The sequence below is a fragment of the Oxyura jamaicensis genome, chromosome 4 (assembly GCF_011077185.1).
Source record: "Oxyura jamaicensis isolate SHBP4307 breed ruddy duck chromosome 4, BPBGC_Ojam_1.0, whole genome shotgun sequence".
NCBI classification, from domain to species: domain Eukaryota; kingdom Metazoa; phylum Chordata; class Aves; order Anseriformes; family Anatidae; genus Oxyura; species Oxyura jamaicensis.
In genome coordinates this window covers 50,990,959-51,012,434 of record NC_048896.1, presented here as the reverse complement: position 1 = coordinate 51,012,434, position 21,476 = coordinate 50,990,959, and the positions used below count along the sequence as shown (strand labels likewise).

At 35.4% G+C, this 21,476-nt stretch overlaps 1 protein-coding gene across 1 annotated transcript in view; it reads left to right on the top strand.

Annotated features, from left to right (window-relative positions):
* The window catches only part of LOC118167193, a 59,767-nt gene that overhangs the window by 14,692 nt on the left and 23,599 nt on the right, over positions 1 to 21,476 (top strand). Inside the window, exons 10-14 of the mRNA XM_035326446.1 lie at positions 2,243 to 2,439; positions 5,457 to 5,521; positions 7,176 to 7,282; positions 10,319 to 10,430; positions 14,670 to 14,772. Of these exons, the coding sequence (XP_035182337.1) occupies positions 2,243 to 2,439; positions 5,457 to 5,521; positions 7,176 to 7,282; positions 10,319 to 10,430; positions 14,670 to 14,772 (584 nt within the window). The remainder of the gene's footprint in view (positions 1 to 2,242; positions 2,440 to 5,456; positions 5,522 to 7,175; positions 7,283 to 10,318; positions 10,431 to 14,669; positions 14,773 to 21,476) is intronic.

Here is a 21,476-nt window from a genome sequence, read left to right as displayed (position 1 = left end):
GTAGATCTGAAGTTTAGTCAGTAGTTTAGAAGCAACGTTAGAAAATCAAGTATCTGCAGTTTACCTCTTTTTCCTTCAAAACACAGTTCAGTGGGGAGAAGGTACAGGAATGTATCCCAGGAGTTGTCCGTGCTGATGACTTCAAGTGGGCTGTAGCAAGGACTCTTGTTCTTAGTGCAGTAGGACGGACTGCTCTGGAAAATCACTTCCATGCAGATATATTACACTTCTGGGTAAGCGTTACAAATAAGCTGCATTCAGCCTGCTGGCAAGGCACCTGATGCTGTTGGTTTAAAAAAGACAAATAGGCAGTAGGATAAAAGCACGCAAGCATACCGGTAAGCATTTAAAAACTCCTTAATTGTAGTCTTGTTCAGTTGCTGATCTTGCTGTGTAGTGCTAGGCAAGTCACTTTGCTTCCCAAATTTCTCATTACCTGTAAAATTGGGATTGTTACAAATGTTAGTCCATTACCAGTCTTGAAAGTTATTGTAGGGTAATTGAGATGGCTTTTTGGTTATAGTTTTCTCTTGTGTCACTTCTAAATGACAAGTGTTACGTACTTCTTGCTGTCAGCTTTCATCCCTTTTCTTTACCTCCAAAGAAACAAAAAAACTTACGCTAATTGTTCAGAATAAACAATTATTTATACATTCAGTTCTTTCTATTCACAGGATTTGGTTGGTTGTGTGTTGTCTTTTTAATTTCTATTTTTTTATCCCCTCTTTTTTTTAAATAGTTTCAAAGACCAGACTAATGAAATATAACCCTTACTGATTCATGGTGGGCTTTTCTAGGAGTTCTCCAGCTACCATATTTTCAAAGTTTTGTATAATAGCGGCATTAAAGTTGCTGATCTCTCTCTGGTAACAGAGCTTCTCTCTTAACTCCATTATTTAAAGAAAGGATTAAGTTTTAAGCTTCCCAATGATAAGGAATCTGTTCAAACTCCCATGAACTTCTGCTAATGTCATTTAAGAGTTCACTGGTTTCTTTGCTTACTTCCTTTTGAAACTGTGCGTTTATGTTATGCAAACTATGGTTCATCTAACCTTTGTTAATAACCAATTTGGTTGTATGTTCAGCACATGGTTCCCTTTAGCACCCAGTAGTAATTAATTTCAGGGATGAACTCATTTTATGTATGCATTACTTGAAGATCATTGACTTTGGGAATGGTGATGTTGAGCACCTTTTTATAAGTTCCTTTTTAGAACAGTTCTGCTTTTACAAGGGGCTATATCTCCTCTATCTCTTAACTGTGTTCTTTTTCTCACTCATTTGCTTAATTTTCACAAATTTCCACCTTCTGAGAAAGGAGTGAGCCAGGTAGCCTTTTTAGAGGAGCATAAAGACTCTGCTTTAATTCTCTGGTGCTTCTTGATTTTAACTTGGTACTTCTGCTTGAAGAAATTATCTGTGAATAAAAAACTTTTAACTTGGAAAGCAGATAACGAGATACCTTCCACAAAACCCTGAAAATTCTACCCTACTACTGTAACAACCAGCATGAACATCTTACTATGAGTTACTTGATCATAGAGAGAATATGATTAGGAGGAATGTTTTAATTTACAAACAGTTCTGTAATTTTCTCTTACTGCTTTTGTCTTTGTTATGCTTCGTAATTTTCTCTTAATTTCTGCTTTTATTACTGTTTTGAGCTAGAGCTCTTACTTTCATGTATTCTTCTGTTTTCTGATTACAACTCTTGTACGTATAACTTATATCAATAGGAAATTGTCTTAACATACGTGTTTTGTTTCCTACTTTTTATCTGAGACTTCCAGCACAGTTTGTTCTTCCCACTTTGATGTCCTTTTTACAAATCCAGACTGCAAGATGCATTTACGTGTCATCACTACCAATGCTGTATGTACTGCTGTAGCAAACTAGCAATTGTTTTTTCTTCCAAATTTACCTTCTTAATCATAGTTCTCTAATTCTTTCAGACTCTACTTTTATTAATTCCATTAGTGTCCTTCTCTGCTCCTGTCTGTTTGCTGTTAGTATCTGATGTTGTGCACTCCTTCGCCAGGCAATAAAACGCATCCTCATTATTTTGGTTACCTTATTCAGTGTATTTTCTTGTGCATGTTTCTAAGGAAAGAACCAGATATGTTCTAACTCCTGATCAATTTTATTTAATTATTCATTACCATAAAATTCTGTTATCTCTTACTCTTTATTTCCACTTTCCCTTCGTATTTATGGTTTGTTTTCAATGTTTTTAATGTTACAGGCATAACATAGGCTTTCCCATTGTAGAGTGCTCCTCTGAAGGAGACTTTATTATTTCCAAACCACCGGACACAGGCGGGCTAATCTCATTTGGCACTGTGGCTGAACAGTTGGTGTATGAAGTGGGCAATCCTCAGCGCTATCTTTTACCAGATGTCACATGTGACTTTTCTGAAGTTTCCATCACTGAAATTCCAGGTTAGTCTGCTTACATGTTAAGAGATCTGTGTCAGTGAAATAGGCTATCAAACTAAAGCTGTTACTTCAATTTCCATGTGTTTTTTTCTGCATGTTCCTTGTTGAGTTCTCAAAGCATGATGCTGTAATAAACTGATATTTTTTTTTTCCAATAAATTTTATTAGAAATTGTTTTAAGAATTTTAACCATACTTTCATTTGTCTGGACTTCTGTAAGGCCTTTGACACGATCCCACGTGACATCCTGATCACCAAATTGTATAGAGGTGGATATGAAGGGTGGACCATTCAGTGGTTAAGGAATTGGCTTGAAGGCTGTACCCAGAGAGTTGTGGTTGATGGCTCTGTGTCAAGGTGGAGGCTGGTGACAAGTGGTGTCCCTCAGGGGTCTGTCTTGGTGTTGGTATTGTTTAAAATCTTTATCAGTGACGTAGATGCTGCAATCGAGTGCACTCTCAGCAGGTTTGCAGATGACCCCAAGCTGAGTTGTGCAGTCATCAGTACAACAGAAGAAAGTGATTCCATCTGAAGGGACCTGGAAAAGCTTGAGCAGTTGGCCCACATGAACCTGATGAGTTTCAACAGGTCCTAGTGCAAGGTGCTGCACCTGGGTCAGGGCAATCCCAGACATGAGTACAGACTGGGAGAAGAACTTTGAGAGTAGTCCTGCGGAGAAGGACTTCGGGGTTCTGGTGGACAGTGCTTAGGCAGACAATGATAGGGCAAAGGGGAATTGCTTTACACTAAAAAAAGGGAGATTTAGATTAGAGGTTAGGAGAAAATTCTTCACTCAGAGGGTTGTGGGGCAGTGGAACAGGTTTCTCAGAGAAGCTGTGGATGCCCCATCCCTGCAGGTGTTTGAGGCCAGGCTGGATGGAGCTTTGAGCAACCTGATCTAGTGGGAAGTGTCCCTGCCCATGGCAGGGGGTTGGAACTGGGCAATCTTTAAGGTCCCTTCCAACCCAAGCCATTCTATGATCTTGCTGGTTGACTCATCTAAATCTTTTATCACTGTTCTTTTTGCTTCACTTTTAATGCATGACTAATACCTACTAAGTTTTTAAACTGTTTTATGAGTAACATTGAGACAGCTCCACCATGACTTCACTATTTTGTAAACTTCAGTAGCAGTTTATTTGCTCAAAAAGGTGTATTTTTAATACATTTTCTCTTTTATGTCATTTGGAATTTAACACTGGATAGCCATTTCTTTCAGAGCATTATTTGATAATGATGGTTTTCCTAGACATATTTAATAGCATCATCTTAAGTGGTAGAAGCTTCCTTAGGTACATGATATCCACTAGAGAACCTCTGTTGGGAAAGTCTCTTTTCTGTCCTCAAATCTGCAAACAGTCATGAACAGCTAGGAAACTAAAGTTCTGTGTTTGATCTTGAAAGCATAGCAAGAAAACAGAACAGCAAAAACAACTTGAAGATTTCTAAGTGGGGTAAAAGAGCTTTCATCAAGCTGTTATCAAAATGTTTAGCTACAGTTACTTGATGTTTGCTTTTTACTGCACCTGCATTAAAATACATATTCCTCATTCTCATGGAACTTAAGCTGTGACAGTATGCTGATCACCTCTGTAAAACTTAAATAAAAAAATAAAAAATAGAAAAATGTTTTGTAAAAGTCCCGTAAAATTGAACAGTGGACCTTCTGCTCATGCAGCATAACAGAATGGCTTTCTGATAAGGCCAGCTTGCTCCTCGTAGCCACTCATCTTTTTTTTTAAAGAGGGTGGGTGGGAAGAGAACCCTAACCTTCCTGTGAACTTTTAGCTTGCAAATGACCCGATATGACATGTTTGAACTTAAAATGAACTTTCACATGAACTTTCAGTTAGTCCTCCTAGAAATACAGCAGATGGAAAATAGACAAATTTCTTAAATATTTGTAGTTTGAAGTGCTTTGACACGTACAACAGTAAAAACAGGGCATGCTATCTGTTTTTGCTGTTTACATTGCCGATTTTATTGTCCTGCTGGGTTAGTTGCAGTGTTTGCACTGAGAGGTGCTTCTGTTTTATTTTGGTCAATGGATGTCACGCATTTTGTTTTGTGGGTTTTACGTTTGTATTACTCCTTAATCAAGCATATGAAACTCTTCCAGATTTTTACTGTCTGTAGGGATATTGTTCTGTATTGACAGAGTCAAGCTAACCTTATGTCAACCTTGCGGAGAGAGTGATGATGTTACTTAGGAGTGATACATAAAATTTATGTTAGTCTGATTCACTTTTCAAATATGTTCTGAAGGAATTGCTGTTTTAATCTCTTCAGAGTACTTGTATAAAGCTTTAAACTTGTAAATATTTGCAATCACAGATTAGCTGCAGGTGAACTACACTGTAATTCTGTTTGTTTGGTGAGGTGTTGATCATGTGCTGCTAATTTGCAAGAGATTGCACCTATTGATTTTTCTCCAGTTCAAGCTTGAACCTGATGACATGGCAGCGTTTTTTTCCACTTCATTCTTGGCATTATATACCCAATACTGAACATGGTAGTCACCCTGGAGCCCACACTCAGTCTGTTCTGTTTCTGTTATCAACAAGCAGGCTAATGTTAAATTATCCCACTGCTTTCTAAGCTATCAGTAAAGAAGCTGTCACAGATTTCTCATCTTTCTTGTTTTGTTTCTTTGCCAAGGGAGGTACTGCAGTCCACTCCAGCAACATGCAGTAAATGTGTGCTGTGTGTGCGCAATAACTGGTTGTTAAGTGAAAAATACTATTTTCGACTGTAGTTCTAAGGCTACATTCTGTGTCAAGCATTTTTAAGTACACAAATAAACATTTCAACCACTTTGTTAAAAGGTTCATTGAAGTCATAAATTTAGTCACCAGTTTTCTGCTTGTGTCTCTAGGTCAAGGAGGACTGTTGTGATTCTCTTCTGTGGCAGTACAGCTATCAATTATTATTTTTAAGTGCCTTTGATTAACATGTATCATAAAAGAATGTCTTTGAAGTCATATTGAAGAAGCTTAAGTATTGATTTCTAACCACTATAGGTTTTGAAGGTGGGGCAGTGAAAGTTCATGGAGCAAAAGGATCACCTCCTTCGACGTTTTATAAGGTATTAACTCCTTCTATGGAGTGTAGTTTTCTTGTTGTTTTTGTTTTTTTTTTTTTTTTTTATACTTAGGAGAAAATGCTTGATATTTTTGTGCCCAAAGCTGTTGCCACTTTAAAATCTTCATGCTCAGCTGGGCATGGGTGGAGGAGTAACAGAGATAAAGAGAAGCAAACCTTATTTGATTCTGAAAATCATGTTTATTTGTATAACAGGTACATGCAAAAATAGCCAGAGAAGGCTGAAATGGTTCTCTTACAATAATAACGAATCTGTTAGCCCACTGTCACTTTCATAATACTTAGTGAATTTTGTACTAGCATACCAATCTTACTCCATTTCATTATGAAATTTGAAAACTACCTAGCACATAAGTTATTTAACAGGATTTCTGTGAAGAGAGCAAATAATTATGAGTTAGATATATGGTTGCATAGTTTCCTGAAATCTGTTGAAAGAAACCTGCGCTCCTAATAAAAGTACAAAGTTTTATATTTGCTACTAGATTTTTCTTCCTAGTGGTCTCCATTCCCTGAATGGATTCTAAGATAATACACTTCTGGTGATGTACTGGTAGGGGGCTGGATCCTTTTCCTGTTTAATAGTAAATCTGACTTTTACAGGAGCGAGGCAGAGTTCAGCAATTAACTATTTAGCATAGCCATATCAAAAGTGAGTTAACTTAAGTAGTGAATTGTACAGATCTACCACTACTTATTTGAATAATATGATGTGTGCCTGAGTATAATTTAAAAAGGAAAAAGCTTTTTAAAATACTTGTGACTGCATTTTAAAATACTTCTGACGCTTTTAAAATCCATTTTATTTAAGATAGAGTATCAGTTTTTAAAAAATACAATATTTCAAAGATAATATCACCAAAAAAGGTTTAGTTTTGGCAAATTGTAATGTCAGCATGAAAGAATTCCCTAAAGGTGCTGTCGCTGGAACATATTGACAAAGGATTTTTAGCATTACAGATAATTAAGCAGGTAATACTTTTCTTCCTTGGTTTAAGCATGCAGTTTGAAGCAAGACTGTTTTGCTTCTGCTCAGCAAACTTCAGCAACTGTCTTGTTCAGCAGACTTGTCCACCTTTAGTTTTTGGTTTTGACTATACCTTTGTGTACTTTTGTACAAGTAAAGGAAATAATTGAGACTTGATACTTTCAGCTCATGAACTATGAAATGGAGTAAAATAAATAAGCAGAAAGTTTTTTATATGGCAATAAAATAAGTTTTTATTATTTTTATCATCTCTTACATAGGTAATTTTAAATGTATGTGTTCAGGGATCATTTTGAATATATCTCATGTTTAATACATTGAACTTTGTAATAATCTAAAATACTCAAATTGCACTTGCTGTGAAATGTTTCCTTTTTTTGAAACTGTTAATTGGTGTTCAGTGATAAATTGACATAATGCTTTGCACACCTACTATTTTTTTCTAGTTTTCAGTTTTACAGTTTTGCAAATCTGAATCTTCCTCTAATACCATTTTGAATTTTAAATAATAGAGTAAGTTTCCTGATGATGATTCTTATTATTGCACTTCTGAGAGTGTAAGGAAAATAACTGTTAGAGACCATTTATATCAATGTATCAGTATATCAATACTGAATCCCGTATAATTATGTAATCCCTCTATTATTAGGTAAGTGCCACTTACCTTGATGGTTTCAGAGCTACTGCTGTCTGTCCTGTGGGAGGTCCAAAGGCAGTACAAAAAGGAAAACTTACTGCGGAAAGTATTCTCAAAAGGTTAGTATTTCAGGCTGGTAAGGGGTTTTGACTTTTTGACTTCAGAGATAATGAAAATAGAACAGTGACCTGATGCTAGTCATTAACCTCATAAGAACCATAGAAAATTATAATCCTCCAGTTAGGAGGACATTTCAAGACATGAACAGTCTTGACAACAGGTTTCCTAAACAACCTGTAACTATACTTTAACTATATGACAGATGGGGAAAAAGTTGTCAGAAACTGATCAAAAATAAACAGATGGATAGTGGAGGGAGACCCAAATTTATGTCAAAAAGCTATGGTTTAGACGAAAATTTATTAGATGCCAGTGAGAAACCTACATGAAGGTAGGCTTCATTGATTTTCTTTTTTTTGTTTTTTCCCTCGCAGAACTTATCAAGAATCTTGATGCTGTATAATGTAGGCAGTTTACCAAGTTTGTTTGAAACAAAGTATCCTAGTGCCTTGTAAAATGAGACTAATGATTTTGTTTGCCTGAATAATTTTCAGACAAAGACAACATAATAAACCTTTAATCATATTGTCAGTGTACGTCAGTATGTTTGGAGGAGAGATTCCTCTTAAATATAATTCCATGTCCTCACAGAAGTCTCTATTTATTCCGATAGCGCACACACTTCCTAGTTATGTGAGCTATTTCTTTCTGCAACGTTTTAGACTTCTCCATTGTGTTATAGACCTGTGGAACAAGCCATGTAGGTTAGACACCTCTCAGAACTGCAAGGTTATTTGTGGACTTAGAGTAACATACTGCTTATATGCCCATGTACAGTGCCATGATGAGAGAGGAGCTGTGTGATTTTCCTCAAGAGACATAGCAGATGAGAGCAGGCTGATGCAGAATTTTTAATTAAGCCACGAAATCCCTTTCTTCAGAGGGCTGTGAATGCTAAAATGGTACATCTCCAAAAGCTACTGAGAAAACTGATGAGAGGAGGATGGGGGGTGGAAGAACCTTCAAGAGCTGTTAAATACAAAGACACTGTGACTCAAATATTTGGAAGATGGGGTAGGGGGAAATTGGAGGGGGAATACAGAATACAATACATCTAGATTGTATTCTGAAAACTTAAAATAGCATATTTTATCTCCTTCATTTCAAACACCTTTGTAAAAAAAATTCCACACATGAAGCTGTTTATTCGACAATGTCAATACAAATGTAGAATAAGAGTTAAGCATTCTGATCTCAGTCAGAGAATGCTCTACCAGCAAATACACCTCTTCAGGAAGCTCTAAGTTTGGTCTTTCCACCAATTCATGTTGTAAGACAATGTTGCGTGAATGTGATTATTCAGGTAGCCATGTTCCAGTGTGTTTTACAGATTAAATTCCGTCCAGTAGTTTAATGGTAGCAAGTACAGAATTAGGTGCATAAGTTTAAGGTGTTTTGGATGTAGAGGTCAAATGAATTGGTAGACTAAAGTTTTAAGCTGCTTTGGCAACTTGTATTAAAAGTTTTCATGTCTTTTGTGCACACTTATTCCCCTTATTAATTTTGAAAGCAGGAGAAATTTGGCAGTGTGTGTGTGTGCTTGTTAAGAAGTCTGTTAGTCTTCATTTTGTTTTTGAGCCTTATTTATTACAGTAGCAAGACACATTAAAGGGCTAAAAACTACCCACAGAATATATTTTGGACTCTGGGATCTCTAATGTTTTTAGATAAATTATTCTACATTCTTACAAACATCGTTTTTGCAAATTTAGATACCTTATATAAAGTATTTTTTCCACATTAATTGAAATTAAATGGCCTCTTTTGCAGTACACTCATCACCTTCATCCCTTTAAAATGCACTTCTTTAATTGTTGCGTATTTAAGTCCCATATACTGCTTAAATTTTCAGGTGCCATGTTTAATATTTATAACAGTGATGATATTATCAGGATCTTCAAAATGTTCCATTGATGGAAAATATTTTTCTCATCCTAACATAATTCCAGCATTTCAACTGATGAGAACTTTGAAACAGCTATAAGATTTCCAGATAAAGATTACTGGAAAACTAGTTTGTGCTTCAAACTTTAACTTATTTTTCCAGTGATTTAACATACTAATATTTGCATACTTTTAAGAGTTGGATTATTTTAAAGCTTTTTTTTTTCCTCTCATTTTCTACTGTGACTATTTTGTTTTTCAGACTTTCTATGACTATTTTTAAACGACTGTAAGGGTCATTCACAGTTTATTCAGTGCTTGCGAATTAGGTCGTCTTTTAAAAGCTGTTGCTAATGCTCTAACATGAGTATAATATTTGTCAAAAAGTGTTAATTGCTGTCTCTCTTAAAACAGTATCTGTTTTTATAGTGTATTAAAAAAGGTAATGGTCATCCCTATTACTATTCGTGACTGGACAAACTTGGCATTCTTGACACAGCATGCTTTTGGTGGAAATGAACTTACAGAATGAATTTTGGGGATTTCACAAGATGGCAGGCATGAATAATGAGGAAAAGTTTTCTTTAAAAACTTCATCTAATTCTTAGCCTGTGAGTTCTATGTTCATTAATCCCAACTAATTACCTTTAAGGTTTGAATACAAATTCCTTCTTCAGTTAGATTTTCCTATGTTGGTGCCTGTGATGTAATGAGGTAGTTTCATGGGTTTATTGGTAGGTCGTAATACTATATAGGAGAAATAAAGATAAAGACTGAATTACCAGTCTGAAAGCCAGAAAGACTGCATATACTGTAATGCCATTTTCAGCTGCTCTCGTTTTAAAGATAAAAAAAAAAATAGAAATTGATTTGGTTTTGCCTGTCATTTTAAAAATAATTTGAATAGAAAAAAAATGCTCAAATTGAAACCTAGGGAAAAATTGAGAAGTGTAACTTTGTAATTAGATAATTATCACTTGGTTATATGATTGATACTGCATCACTTGATATAGTATTCAGATGCATTTGTTTAGTGAAAAGTGTTCTTAGTACAGTTTACATCAGATCTAACCTCTGAGGACCATGTGGGGCTACTTCAAGATAATTACTTTAAGGCAGTTTACTAATTAAAAAAAAATCATTTGTTGCAGGACTCGTCTTATTTTCAGTCAGCTTGGGTATGAAGATTACAGTGCAGTTAACATACAGGTTTTAGGGTCTGAAGATACATATGGACCTCATGCTAGAAGGAGTATAGATGGTGTAAGTATTCAGTGGAGTGTTCTTAAACTTTTACTGACCTCTTTTAATCTTTCCATATTGTTATCTTTTCCATAACTTTAAAGGAAGTCACTGTCATCTTGGGAATTTCACCCCACCATCTTCCAAAGAATTCAGTGTCATACTTAGTGTACAAAATTATACTGACAAAGACTCTACAGTTTTGCATCTTCCAGAAGCACTGATAAGAAATCTTACAAAAATGTTATTGTAGTCTGTTTTAATGTTATTCATCTAAAGAAATATCTTATAAAAGTTCTTATAAAGTAGTTCTTGTAAAGTTGTGTCTAATGCAGTTTAAAAGACCACATTATAAAGGTTGCTGAGTCTGGAGATGGCAGAACTATTTTTGCCCCTGCAACTTTAAAACTGCCTGTGGGTCCTATCTGTGAAACAATCCTCAACTACATAATTCTCTGTCATGATTTGCGACTTGTTATATTCATCTGTTAGAATATGAATGATGGCTGTAATTACTGCAGCTGTGATACCCAGTTTGTTTTCCTAATCTAGAATGTGAAAGTCCTTTTTAAAGGAAGAAGACTGTAAATCTTGTCCCCACTTACATACACTTAAAATATTTAGACAGCTTTGCTTGTTCTAAAACAGTAGGATTTAATTCTTTTTTATTAATTGTGGTCGTGCAGAAACATTAAGGTACTGGCGTAACTCAGCTCTGAGTTGGATATTAGGAATGCCAACATGTAAAATAGCTGAAAATTTGTATGTTTAGAAAATACTGAAAAAGATAGTGATGTTCTTATTATAGAAATTGTTCATGTAAATGGGGCAAGTTACGTATGCAGCTGCTTACTTCAGTGCTTGGACTTCAGTTTCATTCTGCACAGCAACAAGAGTTGCTTCCTGATGAGCCATCTGTATGATGTGGTCTCTTTCCTTTTAGGACCATAAACCCTGCCATGTTACTGAGATTACAGAATCAAAGTTTTGGAACATAGGAACAGATTTTCCAGATACTGAACTTGTGTTCTCTTTGTGCTAGCTCCTTACGATTATGAATTGTATTACATTCTGTAACGTTACATCCTGTAAAATTTTCTGTATTACTTGTTGTATAGAGTGAATAATGACTTGGAAAAGAAAGTTTCTCTGTTCTTACTGCTCAGTTTGCTTTTCTTACAGTTCACTGAATATGTCTGCTCCTAAGTCTTACATATATTATAAAAGTAGGGCAGAGCATTATCTATATTGTATGGAAAGCACATACATGCCAGCAATAGGATGTGAGAGTTAATGCTGAAATACAGGAAAATGCTCTACTGCTTTACCCCCTTCACCCTGGTCCTTCAACAATTAGAAGAAACCAAGAGTTTAGAAGAAACTAACCAGAAGAGTTTTTATTTGGAAAGCCGTGGTAGGAGTGTGAGAATAATGGGGGAGGAGTGGGCTTTGCTCTGCCATTTCTAACGAAGCTGTAGGCTCCTAAGGAAAACATCTGCCCTTTGGGGTTTCAGAATCATGTATTCACTTTCTTATCATGTATTTCCATACAAAATTAAATGCAGTTACTTGGATTGCAAATGACTGCTCTAAACCAGAGCCACATTAGGCTAGGCAATGTATTAACAGTCAAGGAAACAGTCCCTGCTTTGAAGATTCTACCGTCTAAATTTAAGAGAGGGAAAGACGTCTGTGAATATCAAGATAGGAATTGGGTGCTAAACAGTACTTGGAGCTCAGCGTAAATGTCTGGTATGGCTGAATGAATTCTCACACAGGTGTTTCAAACTGGATGCAAAGGTATTCTTCTCTAATCATGAAGTTCTGTATATCCCAGACCTAGGGAGACCCCTATAGCATAGTCTGAGCTGAAGTGTATGGCATTGACTATTGCTGACAACAGAAAGTAGCCTTGAGAAATTCAGAAATGCTTGCTTCCTTTCCTTTTTCAATTTCTTCCCCCTGTTTACATAGTTGTTCCTGGACACTCTAATAGCTTGCTTTGTCAGCAGGAGCAAGGGACCTGAATCAGCACTGAGTAGCCCTGGTGGTATATAATTTTTATTACCTCCTGCTCTGGTTTTCTGTCCTTGAGGAAGAAGGGGTTTATGACAATGCCATAGTATCAGCAAGCTCACGATTTAGAGAATACTGGATGTGTTTCATGTGAAAGACGTATTAACAGGATATCAGACTTTAGTTCATTATATAAAAACTGTGCTATATATGGATATAAGTAAATTACTTAACTCTTAACAATACAATAGGAATGCTTCATTAATTTAAATATGTTTTTAATAACCCTTTTACAACACAACTTTAAACTTGAAATATATCCTTGGTTTGCTATTTTTGTGTATTTTTTTAAAACTTATGATACTGTAAGATAAATGTCTGTAAAATAGTCTGCATCTTCAGTTCTGATACTGGATTCATCTACTGAGAACAGGACTCAACTTAGTATTTTCGTAGACCATTGTATCATTCACTACCTTGCATCTGTGGGCGTGGAGGTAAACATAGGACTTAGACTACTTAAGACATGGTACAGTTTGGAAGTAGGAAGCAGATGTGAATGCATAAGCATGCTTTCTGCAAGAGTATTTCCTATTACTTGTTAATAGTAGTAATTTAATAAATCTTTTGATAGCTTTGGGAATGTTTTTTAAAAAAGTTGAATTTGTATCATAGGCGTATTTTTCTGTGAAGGCCCTTCATTAACTGGGTTTTAGCTGGTCACCAGCTATGATAAATTGGTAAATTTCTCTACATCGGTATGAGCTGACATCAGTGAGTTTGTTCATTTGGGGATTTTACCATGTGTTTGAGTTGGAATACAGGATTTAGTAGTCTATTAATATAACCCCCCTCTTTAGGATAATCTTATGCTATCCAGAATGCTTAGTGTAGAGTACTTGAACGTTTATTACAAACACCGTTTCAGCAGCTGCCAATAGGAAATGCATCCATGTTCTTACATTGTTGAAGTTACTTAAATTCCTGAAATTGACTTGAGATTTTCTAACGTTGACAAGTTCTATAGTATCATTTTTTTGTGAAAACATACAGCTTTCAGGAAGATGATCCTAATGTACAAGACATCAGCATTTCAAAAGCTAAAATTAAATTTGCTGTTTAATTTTACGTAACATTTTTAAATAATGCAACTTTAGAAAAATGTGGGAAATTCAAATAAGTAGCACTAGAGTTAGGCAATGTGTTAAAATGCAGTTTCAGAGTTCAGATCCATCTTGGATATTCTGTAGTTATTTTGAAGAGGAAAGCACGTGTATATGCGTTACCAAATTTAAATGTTTACCAAAGTCTTAAAATATGAAAAGAAAAAATGTTTTGTTATGCTACTGTTAAATTTAAGAGGATTCTAATGAATAAATTTGTAATGTTTTTAAGCGTAATGGTTTAGTATTTTTCACTATGCCAAGCTATGTAAATTGGCAGTGGCTTTAAGTAATTTTGGAATTGTATATGATGGTAACAGCTATATTTGTTTTAGGGAGAAAGTAGGAGATGCTTAGGGACAGCCTAAGAATTTGAAACCTGCTTAAAATACTAGAGTTAGAAGTTCACTTTGAGGCTTTTTCCAGTATATGGTTTCCAGTGGTGAATTTTTTCGGTGGCAAAAAAGAGATTTTTACAGAAGAAAAATTGTAAGAGAGAGTGCTTATCTACAGAGGGAATTGTATTGACTGTAAAGTAGGGACAGTAGTGGTTGGGTTTACCTTTGGAGGGGTGTCCACTCTTTTTGTTGGAAACCTCCTGGTTTAAAAATGTTCTGTTCTCCTGTTTAACTCCCAAGGATTAGGTTTGACTTCTTTTTCCTGAGCAGATCTGTTTGCTTTTTGATGCTAAGAGAAGTAAACTTGGCAGGCTTATTTGACCCCTGAAATATTCTCAGCATTTTAAAAATAATAAAAATAAGAGAACAATTGGTTTGCCCGTCCCACTGAGTGAAGCAAAGTATTTATTTTCATATAAATTATTGTTTGTTATAGTGTTTGATTCTTTGGGATGGAGGAGTTACTTGGTGTTGTCGCAGTCTTTAATTTCCACTAGTTGATTTCATGGCAGCAAAAAAAAAAAAAAAGATATTAAAACATTAACCAAAAATTATAGTGATGTTGGATAAGCACTAAATGTTCCCATTAGATGTAATTTGAATGCTGAGCTACAGTTACTTTTCAATTTGCCAAATATAATAGATGCTCTTCAAAGCAAATCTTACTTCTACTTTCTTTGAAGCAGGGTCCTCGAGAAGCTGTTATTTGGCTTGCTGTACATCATAAGCGAAAAGAAGCTTTAGAAATCTTCTCCAAAGAGATTGCACCAGCTGGAACTGGCATGGGTAAATACTCAAATCTTTCTCTAAGAATTTAAAGTTACTTTTTCTTGTTCCTGAGCCTGACTAGCACCCAAAGACTTAGTTGCATTTAGTTTCATTGTGCTGATAGTAGTAAAACCATAGTGTTGTTTTTTTTTCAATGTTTGTTTGTTGTAGAAATGAGATGTACAGACATATTTAAAAAATAAAATAAAAATAGTAAAATGGAAGTTCTGGAAGTCCGCTTTTTTTTCAAGACTTTTCATCCATCTGCTGTTGTCCCTTTTTATAATTTTTATCATTTGTTTTTATTTTCCTACTCATGGTTACACAGATATGTGACGATGCTTTTATTCCGTTTTATCATGTTATTAAAAGTCAGTAATCCTATTTAGAACTCAACAAAAATAAATGTTAAGCATGGTAATCAGCTGGCAAAAATTTATCACAATGACTTTCTATAATATTGCAGTACATGAGGAGCTGTATAGTTCAAGGGTTTTAAAGGTTCTCTTCAGCACTTAGTTATCTGATGTTACTGTAATGTTTTTTTTTATAAATACCTCTGTACTTCTAAGCTGTTTAGTGTGTAGCTGCTTATGTAGAGAAGTCAAATTTTCAGATCTAATTAAAAGTATTTTAATATGATACTGCAGTGAGAATACTAATGGGCTGCATCTAATTCTTTATTCACGCTGTGCATATTAGCTCCCCAGCTTAAATTCTGGTTACACAATTATGTCTGGCCTCAAATTAATGACTTTAACGTTTGACTTTGAATGAATGTGATGTCAGGCAACCATTGCAAGACGTTTTCCATGGGCTTGAGAGAGAAAGATAAAATACCAGGATTTAATTATAAGCCAGTCTTAGTTTTAAGTGTATGTAGTTTAAGTATTTGCATGAAGTTATGAGTGATGTATGTTTCTTTCTTTATTAGATGTCTGTTCCAAAACTTTCACATTGTTTTTTTTTGTAAATTTCATTGTGTTCTTGTAGCTTTCAGGAAAGATTTACTATTTGATCACTTTAAGCAAACTCTTCTTTTTTTTCCTCTCCTCTCTGTTCTCTTCCCAAGGCACATCTAAGTGTCGCTATTATATCCATCTCAGTTTTAAGTAGCGCATTCACATGTTGTGATTTGACTGCTGCTTACACTATGGACACTTATCCCATTTTTTAAAAAATCCATTTTAAATTTGGGCAGCTTAGTTCTGAAGATGAGAGCTCAGATATGTTGCGGTTGCTTCTCTGTAACTTACGGAGAAATGCACTGAGGTTTTACATGGATCTTCAGAACTGAATTACCTGAGCTTAACTTGAATGTCAACTTCCATAGCATGTCTAGCATCCTGATTAATGGGGGCTACTTGTTGCCTTGCAATTAAAAAATTAATCAGTGCTTTATTTTTATTGGATTCAAGATTGTATGGAACAAAGCACATTGTGTTGCAGTTTTTAGAGCGGTATCAGGGCTGTAGATAATGTAGTATGTTTTTTAAAGCTGTGTTTATAGAGGCAGGGTTGATGTATGGTCACATCTTTCTTCCTTTTTTTTCCTTCTCCCTTCTAAAGGATTGAATACAATTATGTAGAAGTAATCAGGAATATTTGTGGAGTTGATTTTAAAATATTTTGCATTTTTTTTTAATGAATGCGTAGTTTTTGCATAGTTTTTCTAATGAATGAAAAGTAGTATTTTCACAGTCAGACCAAGCTACCATTTCTAAAATTAGTTAAGGATTTATAATTGAAGTATTCTCCTTTTTCATTATTCATGTAGGCTATGTAACATTCGTGGAAGTAAAGATCTATTCTTGTTCTTTATGTATGCACAGAAAATCCCTAGAAGGTATCTTTGTGAACAAAAGAAAGCTGGCTGGATTTTATAACAATTGCCTACTTTTAGGACCTGATGTGAATGCACATGTACTTGTCTCTCCAAATTCTTAATGCGTGCCTCTTCATTTACAAGCAACTACTGCGCAAATAAACCTTGTCTGATGTCAGAAGGTGCTAGGTTTGCTAAGGCTTCAGTTTTTCCTTTTCTCCACTGTTGTCTAAATTGTCTAAAGAATTTTTTTTTTTTAAAAAAAAGTGCTACCCAAGTTGGATAGTACAGCATAGTATTATAATTGAGTTACCATGGTACGTGAACATCTATTTCTTAAGGTGGCTGGAAGCTTACAGTTCATGTTTTCAGAGCTCTTGGTGGAACAGATGTTTTTCTGGTAGTGTCAGGTTAGAAAGCCTGAATGTGTGACTGTGATGATGCTGGCTTTATTTTGTAAAGGGACAGTTTAACTTTTTAGAATATCCTGTAGCATTTAACTAAGAAGTCTGCTTCACTTCATAGGACTGATGCTAATAAGCAGTAGTGGGAAGGATCATATTCCTGGAATTATCTGGGTCATCCAGTGATAAAGAGCACTTTTGCTTGCCAGGTACAGGAATCCAACTAAGTTTTTGGCCTCCTTGAAGTAAATTCCTAGTATCAGAGGGCATCAGAGCTGTTTACTGACGTGCTTCCAAATCCTTGAACAAACCCATGACTAATTCAGTTTGTTGACTGACTATTAGTCTGTTTTCTAATTTTTAAAGATTAAGATTGCTTCCTACAGTCAATTCTTTCAGTTGTTGTGATGTAGCAGATTTCCACATTACCTGCACACATAAACTGCATGTGTAGAGAAGAGCCAGATTTGAGATTTAATATATTTAGTGGGCTGCTTGTTGATGTGGAATACTCCTAAGGTAGTGGTTTTGAAGCATCTTTTTTTTTTTTTTTTGCTTAATCTCTCTAAAGAGAATAATTAATGCAACACTGCCAGACGTTTACTAGTAGTGTACTAATCAGTGAATCATCTTCTGATGCTTAGTTTCTGACAGTGGTGTAGGCTGCCAGAACATGCTGTGGAGAGCAGAACAAGGAATGCCTGCTGCTTAAGTATTCTAAACCAGACGGGTCCATTAACCAGACTTAAATTTGATCTTTTGTTGGACAGATGTACAAGTGATGTTGAGAACAAAATCCAGAACTCAGATTGATGTTCCCGTAGGTGAATTCTGTAATAGCAGGACCTGATGTTCATAGCTTCTTACCCCTTTACCCCAAGCTTCTCCCCCCCTCTGTTTCACTCAAGGGCAGGAGTGTCCATGGAGTGCACGAACTCCTGAGGCTTATTTTATATGGTGCTGCTTCGCTTTCTCTTGCTGGGCATTAAATGAAAATAGCTGTGGATGCTGCCTCTTACGTGGGTGGAGCATGCCTATCAGGTGTGGTTTTGCACGTCCCACATAGGTCTGTGTATGTATGTATGGAATGAGTTCATTCTACTGAAATGGTGGCAGTTGTGGAGCTGCATAATTGAGGTTTTAAGCATGTATCTTTCTTATAAAGAAGTACACACTTGCACCTTAAGCAACAAAGCTCTGGGTTTCAATGATTACCAGCTTTGTCATGGGCCCCTGAGCTCTTACGTGTCTTCCAGGAGGACAGGTAGTGATGATAAGGGTGACTGACTTGGGGGGTGGGCAGGGACAAACACCTTACATCTTCTTTTTGTAGGCATTTTCAGCAAAAGGAGGAATTGCTGAATTGCAGGATGATGTCACTTGAACTAAAACACTTAATTCAGAATTTTTTTTTGGATGTTTCGAGAGTGACCTTAGAAAACAAGATCCATTTGGTCTGTACTGGACAAAAAGGGGGGGGGGAACCAAACACAACTAGAAAGTTTTCCTCATCTACTTGGACTGTATCTAGTGATTGTGCAGCATTGTTTATAACTTTATTCTTTTCTCGCAGCAATTTGGTGTTTGTTCCTCTGTAATGTGTGGACAGTTGTACAGATAATTTTAATATATACCACCTTTCATCCAGGAGTCTTTAGAAAGCAATGTAAACATGACCGGCAAAGCTTTGTAGTGCAGTAACATTGCAAGGTAGTCTGTCTGCTGTATAGATGGTTTCCTGAGGTAGTAGAAGGAAGCATGACCACAAAAGAACTTCAGTCAGGATCTTTGGTTCTGCTTTCCCTGTAAGAATGCTAGAGAGAGAGGAACTTTAATAGGTCAGAATAAGGATGGGGAGTCCTAAGAGCTCCTTCTCTAGTCCATGAGTTTTTTTGTTTTTTTTTTTTTGGTTTGTTTTGGTTTAATACTCATATCTTTAGAGGAAGGCAGTGTCAAACCCAGGCTCTTAAATTCAGTGGTGTTTGTCAGCAGTATCTTTTGCGATGAAATCCAGGAACGCTGTCAGTCCAGGTTGCTTCAGCCTGTTAGTCACTTCTTGTGGCGCCTTGAGCTAGACTTGGTAGGTAGTTTTAGTTTGGTAATAATACTATAATATGAGAATTTAAAATTGTAGTTAATAGAGGTAGTAAATTAATTAGTGGCTAGCACTAAAAACATAGTTCTGGTGGCTTTCACTTAGGCTAAATTTAAATCACTTCTGTCAAAACGTTTTGAACTCTTTGCCCAATGAAATTTTCAAGGGAATTTTCAGTTAATTTCTCAGTCTTTGCAGGGAATACAAGCAAGATGAAAATAAATTCTTGCTGTGATTAAAAGGCATACTGCCGGAATGTTGTTGAGGAATTATCTTCATAATGCTTCACAGCAAAGACTGAAAACTGTGCGCTCTATCTTGTGTCAGACATGCTTTTAGTTGTCGTAATGAATCTTAAGCCTTAATGTCAGTATTTCTTTTATTTTGACTCATTTCTGCAACTTTGATTACTTTAAAATATTTTGGATTTGATATTTTTGTGTATTTGTATATAGAAAGGGTAATAAAACTTAAGCCTCGTTAAAGGAGAGCTGTATAATTTTTGATCAGTTTTGAGTTGCTGTTTATTTTTTCCCCTTCATGGTAAGATTTCCATTTCAGAAAATCAGTAGAAAGACAACCATCCCAAAGCAGTGTGCTGGTTTGAAATTCCCTCTTTCTTATGAATTCTCATTCTCAGTGTCAGAAAGAAAAAATGTATTTTTTTATACGTTGGAATGGGCTGAAGCTCTTGTGGTTTTGTGCTCTGCAATATATACAAGGTGTTAGATCTGCAAGAGAGAAGTTTGGTAAGGTGGCATTAAAAATAAATAAATAAGCCTACATAATAAAGAAAACTAGGATTTTTATAGCTATCTTGTAACTTTTTTTTTTACTAATGTGTTTTAAATTGCCATTGTTTTTATTGAAGACCACTGAGGCACATGAGCATACTTGAACAGTGCTTACTGTTCTGAAGTACAAGTATCTTGTTCATATTATTCAAATTGCAGATGAGATTAAGTCTAGAGAAGTATCTGAAGTAACTGTATATAGACATGCCATACGTTAGAGAGATTTATTGTTTATTTTCTGTTTGGGATGGAACGCTTTCACTGTAAACTTCTCTTGAGCCTGGTATTTAGTTTGCCAGTTTAAACACTTAATCAGTTCTCATTTGGATTATGCACGTTTAAAGGGCTTAAAGCAATACTTAGCATTAAAAGAAAACAATCTTATCTTTTTTACAAGTAGCACCCGAGATTGCTAAACTTCCAATTGGTGAAATAATGCTTTCAGTTTACTAGGTTTTATTTCCCAATACTTTGATGTTTCTTTAACATAACAGCAATTTTGTTTGATTTTTAATGCATGTGTGGTCTCCTGAAAAATAAGTTTGTCTTTACTGTTGAGTCTTAATTGTGTGCGGGGTTTTAGAGCTGGTTTCTTGTTCTATGTTTTATCCTTTGTGGCGAAGAATCTGAGATGCATTGGCTCAGATTTTTAAGTCTGTAGTAGCTTCTGGGAGTTCAGCACAGTTCTGCATAGCCCAGTTTATAGAAATGCATCCTCGCTTCATAAAAGGTAGTTAGCCAGAGACCAGGTTCAGTACTGTTGTACTGTTCAGTGAAAGTATCAGTGAAAATCACATACAGTCCAATCAACCTTATGGTTAGAATTTAAACATTTTTTATTGTTGTGATGTATTTTGTATTGTTTTTTGTTTTTGTTTTGTTTTTTAAATTTGTGTAATTATTCTGAATAAAGCCTGGCATAGAAGAGGCTTAAGAAGAGCCTTGATGAGGGAAACTGACATGTACAGTTTCATAGTTCAGTAGCTAAGAAATGTTTTATTAATAGCTAAAATCATGTGCTGACCCTTATTTCACATTGAAATGACCGGAGTTTGACACTAAGATGACAGCTGGTTAATACAACTTGAGATTCTAAAGTGCTTGAGTGTATGTAAATATTATGACTGATCTCATAAGTGTGTTGGAAGATACTTAAGAAATGTCCTAGTCCTAGCAGTTTATTGCAGGCCCTGTCTCTTTTTGTTTGTGAATAACATTGCAGAAGATAGTGTATCTGCTGTATTTGGTGGACATAAAATAATTAGAATGTATAATTGACCACATTGCAGAAGTATGTATTTTGTACTTAACTATATTGTAGGAACAGTGGAGTTACAAATATATGCCACGTATATAATTCCTTAGAATATGGAGTAAATACATTAAAAAGCTTTTGGTTGAGCTAATTCAATCACCAGAAAAATGAGGGACAAAAAGTTTAAGGTCAAAAAATATATGTTGTTGAACATGAGACAAGATTATCTTCTGGAACTCAGTGAAGTTTCAAGGAAAGAAGTGTCACCTTTTGAATTTAAATTACTTAAAGCTTTTAGACTTCCACTATTCAGACCGTTTTAATGCTTTTTTTTTCTCCAAAGCATTTT